Source organism: Microtus oregoni, unplaced genomic scaffold (assembly GCF_018167655.1).
Source record: "Microtus oregoni isolate MIOR12 unplaced genomic scaffold, Mior012 000018F_ref0000195, whole genome shotgun sequence".
NCBI lineage: Eukaryota > Metazoa > Chordata > Mammalia > Rodentia > Cricetidae > Microtus > Microtus oregoni.
In genome coordinates this window covers 23,458,995-23,471,235 of record NW_024543077.1, presented here as the reverse complement: position 1 = coordinate 23,471,235, position 12,241 = coordinate 23,458,995, and the positions used below count along the sequence as shown (strand labels likewise).

Below are 12,241 nucleotides of genomic sequence, written 5' to 3'. Positions count from 1 at the left end.
ATGCTATATTTAGACCATTTCTCCAGAGGCACAGTTAGAAAGCAACAGAAGTCATTAGGTTGTATGGGAAAGAACCTGAAAACATTCACTCATAGCCCTGTAGCAAAAGAAGAAGGAAATTATTCCAGCACACACTGGAAGGTGGCCCATGCTAGTAAGAGTCTCATGGTTACATGGTTACAGCTGCTCCATCTCTGATGAAAACCAGCTTCTCTCCATTTGGTATTAAACTGGTGTTTCCTGGCTTCATATAATCTGAGACAAAATGAGCATCATTCTAACCCATAATCAAAGAACCCAGCAGGGGGTCTAGAGTTCAAGGCCACCTTAGCTGCATAACTGGACCCCGTATCAATAAAAATAAAACTCTTACAAGTCCAGAGACACCTGGAAGTAAGTTTACTTCACCTGTAGTGAAGTAAAACCCTTTCTCGCTTGAAAGGGCGTTGACTGTCTGCAGTGGTGGGTGTGGGGGAAATGGACAAGCAAAACTCAGGTAGAAAAGCGAGACTATAAAGTCCATTCAGCTCCAGTCTTTGTACAGGGAGAATATCACAGTCAACTTTGAGCCTCTGAGAGCAGCTTCTGTCCTGAAGTTGCCTTTGCCACTTTCCTCACGTAGTAAGGTTGCAGCCATTGGGCATAAGTGATGATTAGAATGTATATGGAAGCACTGAATCCACAACGCAGACAGAATGGGCATTGGTTGTCCACAGTGCTTATGGTGTCTGGAATTTGTGTAATCCAAAATGATTTACCTGGCCTGTAATGACCATGGTTTGACTCACTTAAAAATTATTGCATGTAAGTGTTTATTTATCGGAGAATATACCATAGCAGACATGTGCAAATCAGGGCACAACTTGCTGGTATCAGTTTTTCCCTTCTACAGTGTGGCACTGGGGAATTGAACTCGAGTCACTCAGCTTGGCAGCAGTGTTTTTGCCCACGGAGTCATCTCTCCAACTTGGACTTTTCTTTCTGAAGTGTACCCATAGTGTAATTTAGTAAAAATTTTAATTAAACTGGCATGGTGGCTCCCAGCACGTGGGCGGCATAGGCAAGAAGGTCACTGGTCAGCCTGAGCTACGCAGCCTGCCTTAAAAATCTTGCTAGTTAATGATGAGAGGTGGGCAGGGTTTCTGACTTACCCAGCTTTGCTCCCACAGCAGAGGCCATAGTGACAGCTTAAGGTCTGTCAGGAGGCTATTTCAAAGAACACGTCTTCCCTAGCAATGCCAACTTCATCCCTTGTCGGCATTCTGTCATTTAGCATCACTAGCCATGGAGAGGGGGACAAAAGACACAGTGAAATATAGCATACCGGTCTGAACTGCAGCGATCAGTGACAAGCAACGAAAATGCAAACAGTGGCAAGTGCAGGCAATGACGCAGGAAACCAGATTACTTATTCATCGCTGGTTGTCATGGTTGGAACACCGGTCAAAATTAAATCAACTCCTAGCACAAGAGCTTGGCGGTTTCTAGGGAGAAAAATGAATCATATATTTAGCATATATCCCAGCAACTGCACCTGGGCATTTAGTGCAGAGAAATGGAAATGTCAACATAAGAGCCTGTACTCTCTTCAGAATAGTCCCCAAACTGGAAATGGTGCATATGGCCCTTAGGGACACTCACATCACTGACATAAGAGCCTGTATGCTCTCTCTCTTCAGAATAGCCCCCAACTGGAAGTGGTGCATATGGCCCTTAGGGACACTCACATCACTGACATAAGAGCCTGCACTCTCTTCAGAATAGCCCCCAACTGGAAGTGGTGCATACGGCCCTTAGGGATGGACACATCACTGACATAAGAGCCTGCACTCTCTTCAGAATAGCCCCAAACTGGAAGTGGTGCATATGGCCCTTAGGGATGGACACATCACTGACATAAGAGCCTGCACTCTCTTCAGAATAGCCCCCAACTGGAAGTGGTGCATATGGCCCTTAGGGACACACACATCACTGGTCAGCAGCAAGGAAGGACAGCATGGGCAATGATGCTGACACAAAGAAGCAGTCTGGAAAGTTTGCATACTGTAGATTATGTTTACATGAATTTTTGAATTTTGATGTTTTATAAATGGAAAAATGGGTAGCAGTTGCTCCAGACTGAGAACAGAGTTGACGATCAAAATACAAAGATATGGAGCACAGTCCCACTGGCTACATCTACAATAAAACTCCCACACCTCCGGCCCAGGGATCACTGCAGAAGAGGGGGCGGAGTGATAGTAAGAGGCAGGGGATCAGGGAATCTGCTGTGGGACAGTCTATTACCATCATCAGAGTTACACCCGGTAAGTCCCACCAACGTGACTGCCTACACATGATCCAAACAAGGACAACATCAGTGGACATGCCAGAGTGGATAGGGAAAGACCAAGAAACCTGGACCCTACACAAAGAACTATAAGCCACTAAGGAATTCTGGAAGCCAGAGAAATAGTCTTTCCTAGAGAAGAGAAAATCAATTGGTTATCCAGTACCAAATGGTCAGCCCGAGAAACACACATACAAGTAACATTATACAGACTGAGCCAGTTACACACACACACACACACACACACACATACACACACACACACACACACACACACACACACACACGAATGTAACAATTAATGAAAAAAAAAGGCCACGAATTTGAAAGAGAACAAGGAGGAGCATGTGGAAAGATTTGAAAAGAGGAAAGAGAAGGGGGGAATGATGAAATTGTAATCTCAGCAATTGTATTATAATCTAAGAAAAAAGTACTAAAACACAGGGTTGAAAAGTTGGGGTGGGTCACGCAGCTTTTGAAGGACAGCACAAAGGGACGTGGGATAATGAGACCAAATCGAGTGCTGTGGCCCATTGAACAGAGCAGTCGTAAACGCAAACATAGCCCTGCACTACTTCCAGAGCTCCACGGGAACCTTGCCATTTTCTTAGTAAGGCAAAGTCAATCTGCAGCCTAAATGTTAGCGTTTCAAGGAGACTTTCAACATGGCTGGGAAGGTTTTATTTCAAATGCATTTGGGCCAAGCGCCTCTGCAACAACACAGATTGGACGGGGTTCAGGGAGCTGAGGAAAAAGAGGGAGATGGAATGGGGAAATTAAATTATGTAGAGCAGTTGTACCATTCCGCTGCCGGGCTCTGTGACGCAGATGCCACGCAGAAGTGAGCAGCCTGTGAGCGTGGCATGAGATTTCTCTACTGATACAGCCCAGAGGCCACGCCAGAGCAAAAGACGCCTGGGTGTTCAGGAAGGAGAGCAGGATGCAGGCGCCTCTGAGCGTGCTGACAACAAGCCCTCTAGACTCCCCAACGCTGCCAGCTCTTACAGATGCCGCCCAGAGTGTGGCCACCCCAGCCTGGGAGCCCTGCAATTATCCTTTAGATGGAGCAGGATCAGACTTCTCACATCCTTCTCATGAACCTGTCTTGCAGGCACTTAATCTCACTTGTAATGTGTGGGGCGACCCAACCCCTGAGGTGTCCTGGCTGAAAAACGAGAAGCCACTGGCCTCTGATGATCACTGCAGCCTCAGGTTTGAGGCCGGGAAGACCGCCTTCTTCACCATCACCGGTGTGAGCACTGCAGATTCTGGCAAGTACGGGCTGGTGGTGAAGAACAAGTATGGCTCAGAGACCAGCGACTTCACCGTCAGTGTGTTCATCCCAGAGGAGGAGGCGAGGAAGGGTGCCTCAGAGCCCCAGAAGGGTGACCAGAAGTCCAAGTGAGCAGCGAGGAGAGCAGGGCCAGCTGAGCCACCCACCCTGCAGCTGCTGGGAAAATGATTTGGGTGACAGATGGCGGGGGCGTCCCCCTGGTGTCTCCATTTTGTGCTAACTTGGGAGGAAGTTATCAAATCTCTTATTCATACATATGAGGCACCGATTAATGATGACACTTTAAGGGTTTTTATCCACAGTTTAGAGAGTCAAAAACTCTAGGGAATGGTTTCAAGGAAGAAGGCCAGGAAATGTTGGAGAGCTGTTGAGTGGGGGACAGATGGAGAGGGTGGGGTTTGAGGCGGATGAAGTTTCCCTGCAAGGTCTTAAGGTTGTGTCTTCACACTCAGTTGAAGCAGAAGCCCACGGCCCAGGCCGTGAGGGTGGTTGGTCACTGTTGATGGAGCGATGGTACATTTCTGACGGCAGCCTTGTGTCATGGCCTCCCTCGGTGTGAATAAAGTCTCCTACCTTTCCTCTCCCCCTTATCTCTCTCTGACTTAGGTGCTGCTGCTTAGGTGGGGCTTTCCTACCTCTTCCTTGTCATTATTGTCTTCTGATTTACACCCTGGGGGATAAGAACAGTGCCCCCTGGACATGGTCAGACTAAACCATCTGAGGTGAGCTGAGGCTCAGAGACCAAAACCACACTGACACTGCTTATCTGATCACTTTGCCTCCATCCGCCATCACAATGCAATGTCATTGATCTAAATGTGCCGATTAATCAAGACAAGATACTATAATGCTGAAGAGGTCTCACCTCCCTTCTGTCAAAGGTGGTATCTTGGTCGATTTCATGCCACTGTAATAGAACACCTGAAACCAAGTGACTTATAATGAAAAGAGATTATTTTTTTTTGTTCTTCTAGAGGTTCCAAAGTCCAAGATCAAAGGGCTGGCATCTGACAAGGATGGGTTAGAATCTTGTTAGGCACCTTTTTGCTACCCTGTCTGATGACAGAAGGAGGGAAAGCAAGGGAACGAATTCTCAGAGGAGAGGAAGTCGGGTCCAGACTCACTCACCTATTGTCAGGAACCCTCTCCAGAGGAGAGGGAGTCGGGTCCAGACTCACCTATGGTCAGGAACCCTCTCCAGAGGAGAGGGAGTCGGGTCCAGACTCACCTATGGTCAGGAACCCTCTCCAGAGGAGAGGGAGTCGGGCCCAGACTGACCTATGGTCAGGAACCCTCTCCAGAGGAGAGGAAGTCAGGCCTAGACTGACCTATGGTCAGGAACCCTCTCCAGAGGAGAGGAAGTCGGGTCCAGACTGACCTATTGTCAGGAACCCTCTCCAGAGGAGAGGAAGTCGGGTCCAGACTCACCTATGGTCAGGAACCCTCTCCAGAGGAGAGGAATGAGCCATTCTGTGTACCCTAACTGCATTCCGAACACTGTAGGAGATGTTTCCAGTTGTGAACGCTGGGGGCACGCTCACACTCCGGTAGTAAGAATGATGCAGACTTCCCTATACAGGAGGAATGGCTCCTGTGCATACAAAGCTTTAACAAGGTCCAGGCTGAAGCTGGCTCTTGCCTGACTGTTGGACACTCACTGCCCAGTAGGTGTCTGCTGCTGTGAACTGGGTGCAGGCAGGAGCAGGGTGCTGAGGGCTCGCTCTAATCCGGAGCTCATGTCATGACAGATTTTGCTACCCAAATCTCTCTCTGGCTTCCTCTCTGGTGATGGCAGGCCTCACTTCCACATGGATTCTTGTCATGAGGCCCTCAGCAAAGCCAGTGGGATTGCCTGACCTTGGCTGCTCTGCTTCTCAACTAAAGAAACTTCCATTTCTTTGCAAAGCCAGAAGGTTTCAAGTACTTCAATATAGAAAACAGAATAGCTAATAAATGTGTTTCTGGAAACCAAGAGAACCCTGAGGAAGGTAGCTGTCCAGACAGTCTAAATTCTTCCTGCCTCAGCAAAAAGGCTACCTGGAGCCACTGAGTGTATATCTGACAGGAAGCCAAGAGAAGAGCCCAGCAGTGGCGGTCCCCTGTGAGCTCTCCACAGTACAGTACACGTAAGAGAAGAGCCCGGCAGTGGTGGTCCCCCGTATGCCCGCCACAGGACCCCACAGTACAGCACACGTAAGAGAAGAGCCCGGCAGTGGCGGTCCTGCCCCCACCGTGTGCCCGCCACAGAACCCACGTACACACATAAGCAAGAGCCAGCAGCAGAGCTCTAGCCTTAGGGGACAAAAGTGTGTGGGAGCAGAGCCCAGCACCCTGCCCTGGGACCTACCCAGGCTCAAGAAGAAGAAGGCAGGTTGACTCACATGAAAACAAAATTGAGAAAACATGTTCTGGTTTCTGAAATTGTATGAGAACAGGAAACATATGCTCCTACCAGGAAGCCCACCATGTGGCAGAGGGATCTGATGGGCCAGGGGAGCAAAGAGGGAGAAAGGAATGCTTATATTCAGGGCAATATTTGCTGAGATCCCTCAACAAACTGAGTCTAAGAATTATTCCAACCATTACAGTGACCAAATTAAATTATCCATGCCACAGTCTCGTAGCTTTTGAAGCCATTTCTAAATGGGAAAATTCAACTAAAACCATAGACATGTTGGGATAACAGTGCTGACGTTTCCTCCTAACTCAAGTCTTGTGACCTGCTACAAGTAGGGTATGTTCTTATAAAATAAATATATAATAAGGGAAACTGACAAATTCTGAAACATTTCTAAGCCCCTGAAGTGCATCCTTACATTTTTTTCTCTTTAAAAATGTAGTCATTGAGGGCTGAAGAGATGCCTCGGTGGTTAAGATTACTGACTGCTCCTCTAGTGGACCCTGGCTCAATTCCCAGCACCCACATGCCAGCTTCCAACTGTCTGTGACTCCAAGGAATTCAACACCCTCACACACACACACACACACACACACACACACATGCACGCAGACAAAACACCGATGCATATACACAATCCTTTTTAACTTTAAAAAAGGTTTCAAAGATTTAGTCACTGAAAAAAGTTTTAGGGCTACTTTTTATAATTTGAAAAATTTTCTTTAATTTGCTAAATTTTATTTATCAATTGATATTTTTTCCATTTTAATCGTTGTTATCTGGCTTAAGCAAAACATTATCAAGAAATTAACCTTAATTGCTTATTAAGATAAGTATTCAAGTATGGAAAAATTGAGTTCTTATAAATCTTCTCATGTTATATGAAAACCTAGATTTGAAGTGATAGTCAAACACTTTAAGTTTAGAATCAGAAACCTAAGCTGTTACTAGGTTCTATTATCTACGACATCCCAACTGCATTGGAATAAAAGAGGGCTAGAAAGCCTGTTCTGTGGGTACAGTGCTTCCTCAGTGTGATGGGGCAGTTTGATCCCTGCGCCGCAGAAGTCAGGTGCTCTGAGGCACGCACCTGGAATCCCTGCACTGGGAGGCAGAGACCCAAGGGTCTTGGGGCCTTCGGGCAGCCAGCATAGCCAGAGCAAAGTAGACAGCTCCTAAGGAAGGTCAACCGAGGTTGACCACACACACGTGCGCGCGTGCGCGCGCACACACACACACACACACACACACACACTACACAGACTCTATGTAGCCACAATACTAATTTTATATAGACAGAGGCCTGGAATTTAACACTAACACCAGAACAAGAGATTGTTCCAGGTGAATTGTGCAGAGGCGGCTTAGACTAAACAAAAACGGTATTTGTAAAAGTACCACCAACTGACACAGAGAAGCTGTTTGAGCTTGCCATCTGCCTGGAGGTGGTTCCGGGGAGAACAAATCAACAGATCCCTCCAGTGCATAAAGGCTCCATGTGGGGGCCACATTTCCAGCATGGCATGGTGTGGGAGTCCCGAGCCCAAACCACCCATGGTCACGGAAATGATGTCTGGAGTCCAGAGAAGCAAATGTAAAACGATACCACAAGGGTCTTCTGTGTCCAGTCACAGAGGACCGCTGTTAGGAGGGCTGTCCTGGCATGAACAGCTAGAAAACCTGGCTTAAATATAAAGCAGAAAATGCCTGGGGCCTGGGCTAGCACACACACAGGACTGTGGTTCCTAAGGGGGCTGGGAGTGAGTTATAGCAACAGCTGTGGCTTCTCCAGCTGTTTGCCTGGACAGAGAGCTCAAGCTACAGCTCAGCCTCACGGAGCTGAAGAGATCGAGATGGGGGTTCAAAAAGGTGGAGATGTCAAGGTTGCCTGGAAGCTGTTAGGAGAATTGCACAGAGGCCAGAGGGCTGGAGCGATGGGAGCCACCGCAGTGCTGCAGACAATTCTTGGAGCACACTCAGGCTGGACGTGGTCCTCACTACCGCCAGTGCAGATGAAAAGGGTGATACACGGGGCCCTGAGCACACTCCTCAGGAGAAGCTTCTCACGTCAACCCTAGAGGCAAACAGTCCTAGACTGAAGCTGCTCCACGTCCTGAAGCTAAACAGGAAGCTGCGAGCATCTGGAGAGACGGCTCAATGGGTGAGTGTGCTTACTTTGAAAATAGGAGGATATGAGTTCAAATCCTCAGCATTCACACAAGGAACCAGCTATGGCTTCAAGTGCCTATAATTCTAGCATGGGGGGGGGTGGCAAGGACAAGAGAGCTCCCTGGCCCACCACCTAGCCCAAATTGTGAACTTCTGGTTCCATGACAGTGATGGTACACTAAGTCAGAAAGCAATAGTGAAAAACATCTTTTCTGGCCTCTGCATGAGTACATATAAGCACACATGTATGCATGCACACTCACATAGGCACACATGTGTACACACAGAGGCACACACATACGCACACACATACACACATACGCATAGGCACACATTTATGTGCACACAACATATACACATGCCCCACACACATGTAAGGAAGCTTCAAAAGGATGAAATTTCTGTAAGAGTGGAACTATGTGTCAGAATAGCATGCACACACTTCAGATGAACACTGTAACGGAACAGCAGGGACAAAATCCAAATTTAGCAGGCTTGTACACTGGGCGTGTTGCTCCTGGGAGAGCAGTAGCCTCCCGATGGCAAAGCCCTAATTTCAGTTTCCAGCACCCAAAATAAATACAAGTAACAGATTAGGGTACCTGCAAAGAAGTAGGGAGGTTATGGCTAATGACCAGAGGAAAAATAGCCATTAAAATGAGCTCAGAAATGGCATGCACATGGAACTCATGACAGAGCACATGTCAAATATGTAAGTAAATAACATAAAGCACTCATTCACATGTGGTACAGGCTGCAGCTGGTCGCACAGGCCTGCAATACCAGCTAACAGGGAGGCTGTGGTAGAAGGGTCATAAGTTCAGAGTCTGTCTGGGCAGCCTTGTGTGACTTTGTCTCAAAGTGAAAAATAAGGTAGCTCATTCGTATATTACGTATGTAGAGCATGTGCAAGCTAAATTAGGTCTCCAGTACTGCAAAAAAAGTATCTTTCATACATCCAAGAAGCAGGAGGAAAGAATAAATGCATTAAGTGGGACATGGAAGACTATAAAATATAGTGAATTTGCAAAGAAAAATACTCATAAAATTCTTTGAAGCAGTCAGAAAATGGGAATTATACTCCAGAGGAACAAAAGTAGACATCGTAAAGCTTGGTAGGCTTTAGAAACCAGGGACGACAGAGCTGAGCTGTGGAGTGCCAGAGAGCAGGGCTGGAGAGATGGTTCCGTGGGTGAAGACACTCGTCACCAAGCCTGGGGACACGCGACATCCTCAACACCACAGATGCCATACTCATCGGTATAAAGGACTTCCGCTGTAATCTAAAGCCGAGAAATCTACCACCCACAGACCTGTGCTGCAGGAAATGTTCCGGAGGAGGAGGTAGCCGGCACCAGGTGGGAATTCAGATCCACAGGGAAGTGAATAGAGGTGTAAGATGCAAACACACACGGTGAGACAGCTTTTCCCATCCCCTGTGTCTTCCCTTGCTCCTGGTGTGCCTCATCTCGCCCAGCACTGAGTACCAGCACAGCAGCCTACAAACCTACATCAGTGCCAGGCTTCTCCAGCCTCAGGGACAGTCTCACCAAGAGTGTCGCATGGGGAGAAATGTCCGCCTGCCCCTGACAGTTCTACCACCTCTCTACCCCCAACCTTGGGGAAGTCAAATTCTACCTGGGGCTGGGCCGCTTTGGAGGCCCCTGCAGTGCTGGATTGTGGTGGCCCAGGAGAAGAGGACGATGCCCAGGTTGGAAAGATATTTAGGGAGGAAATGAGTTAAGTCTTGACTGGGGGTTGCAGGATGGTAAAAGATCAGGAGGAGTCACCTCCTGTATGCAAGAGCAACTGGGTAGATGGTTTTGCAGAGGCCATTTAGAGAGGGGGGTAGCATAATAGCAAAACTAACAAGATTACTAAAATCTCAGAGGAAAAACTTATGGCTTTAGGGGCTGGAGAGATGTCCCGGTGGTTGGGTTGGAGCTAATAAGCCGTGCTGTGTCTAAGCCAGGAGCAAAGTGGTCGAGGACTGAATCTCCAGAACCACATAAATGCTTTGTGGCTGTAGCTGCTGCCTGTGATTCCAGCCTCAGAAGGCAGAGACGAGCCAGCTAGAGGGAACATGTGCACATACAGTTATACATATGTGTCTACACATACGGAGACATGCGTGCAAACACACGTGTGGAAAGGGAAAAAATACATTATAGTTTTAGAAGATAACCCCTGTAATGAGCCCTAAGTGGCAAGAGCAGGTCGCATGGGACACGTGAGGAGAAAGCAGCAGAGGACGGGACTTACACGATGCCTGAGGCTGAGTCAGAATGAGTAGAGAAAATGAGAGCGGAAACCCCGGGAACCCTAATTCTTACTGCACACCCGGTCCAAGCCTCTCGTCCCTGTGGGGGGTCCCGGCTCAGGAAATCTGCATGACAACTGCGAGGAGTTTTCCTTCTGTTTTTAATTTGGTTTGACAACAGTAGCTGTGTTGAAGGTAAGTTCCCCAACCACCAATCTGGAATTTTCTATGTTGGTTTTGCTCTTATGCCACCTCTCTCTCCCTCTCTCTCTCCCTCTCTCTCTCTCTCTCTCTCTCTCTCTCTCTCTCTCTCTCCTTCTGTCTCTCCTTCTGTCTCTAAATGGCCTCTTTTTGGCTGAAAAACCATCCATCCACCCAGTTGCTCCCACATACAGGGAGGGAAGGGAGTCCTCCTGATCAATTCTCTCTCTTACCATCTGCAGCCCCCATCAAGACTTTCTCATACTGTTTAAGGTCCCTCTTGACATTTGTGGAACAGACTGGTAACTGGTAACGCGTGCTGTTATTAGCACAAACCGTATGTTCCGGTTACTTCCCAGCATCTACTGCTGTCATCTGAAGAAGAGATCTGTGGCTTTCTGATAAAGCCGACACAGACTCACAGGTGTTTATGTTCTGCCCAGGTCTGCACTGTAACAGCAAGGCTTTTGAAAATACACAGCTTCTATGGATGGTCACCATCCTGACACGCAATGACCATCATGGCTACAGGTACTTGAGTTTTGTCTTTGACCTCGGCGCTTCAAAGATAAATAAAATCACACAAGAGAAGATTTTAGTTATTGAAATAACTTCTGATGAGTCAAGGTACACACACACACACACACACACACACACACAGAGTAATCTCGATCTCTAGCATGTACATGAAAGCTTCCAAAATCACTACCCTCATGGTCATTAACATTGAAGTGATTTCTAACACCTTAAGGAAATATTATCATAATCCAGTGCCAGGAAGCAATGGTCCTCACTTGCTAACACATATGTTATTGGTACCCAGGGATCATACAGACTGTGTGTGTGTGTGTGTGTGTGTGTGTGTGTGTGTGGTGTAGGCACATGTACGAGAGTGCCTGCACCCAAACTCACATGGAGGCAAAAGAAGGATGTTAAATGCCCTGTGCTGTCACTTCCTAGGCTGTTCCTTTGAAACAGGGTGTGTCACTGAGCTTACAGCAAGCCGGAGGCCATCAAGCCCCAATGATCCTCCTGTCCCTGCTTCCCCACCCCGTGATGAGCTACTAGTGCACACGACCAAGCTCGGCTTTTCCCTGGGTGCCAGGGAGCCAAACTCAGGCCCTCACGCTTTTACAGCCACTGTTCTTACCCACTGAGCCATCTCTCTGGTCCCCAGACTCCACCTCTGAGGGCAGGAACTTGCACTTTGAAGAAAAGGAAAGGACTACATTTAAAGGGTTGAAGGGACCGGGGATGTCACTAAATAGCAAAGAATGCGCCTACTGTGTGCAGGATCCCGGGTCTGAGCCCCAGCAGCATGAAAACTGCCAGCTCTGGAACTAATAAGCCAGGTCACTGGACAAACAGTACTCAAGGATTTCCTTCCAGAGAGTAGCCAGTCCCTTGTATTGTTCTGTGTCCTTTATCTGATGGCTCTGAGGCTAATATTGCTATCTAAACAGTGCCCGGAGCCCGCCCACTGAAAGTCCCTTCAAGCAGCTCTTCATGCCAGCCCCAGGCCATATGTGTAACCCATGCATGCAGCCCACCCACTCCAGGATGCTCTCCACACTTTAGCATTCCCTGCTG

General features: G+C 47.8%; 1 protein-coding gene across 2 annotated transcripts in view; it reads left to right on the top strand.

Annotated features, from left to right (window-relative positions):
* Nucleotides 1–4,223, top strand: part of LOC121459113 (myomesin-1) — a 126,783-nt gene extending 122,560 nt beyond the window's left edge. The window contains exon 38 of one of the 2 annotated variants that reach the window (XM_041668634.1): nucleotides 3,441–4,223. In XM_041668634.1, the coding sequence (XP_041524568.1) occupies nucleotides 3,441–3,734 (294 nt within the window). In that variant the 3' untranslated portion in view covers nucleotides 3,735–4,223. The remainder of the gene's footprint in view (nucleotides 1–3,440) is intronic. The other variant, XM_041668633.1, reaches the window with a different exon arrangement.
* The last annotated feature ends 8,018 nt before the right edge of the window (nucleotides 4,224–12,241 follow it).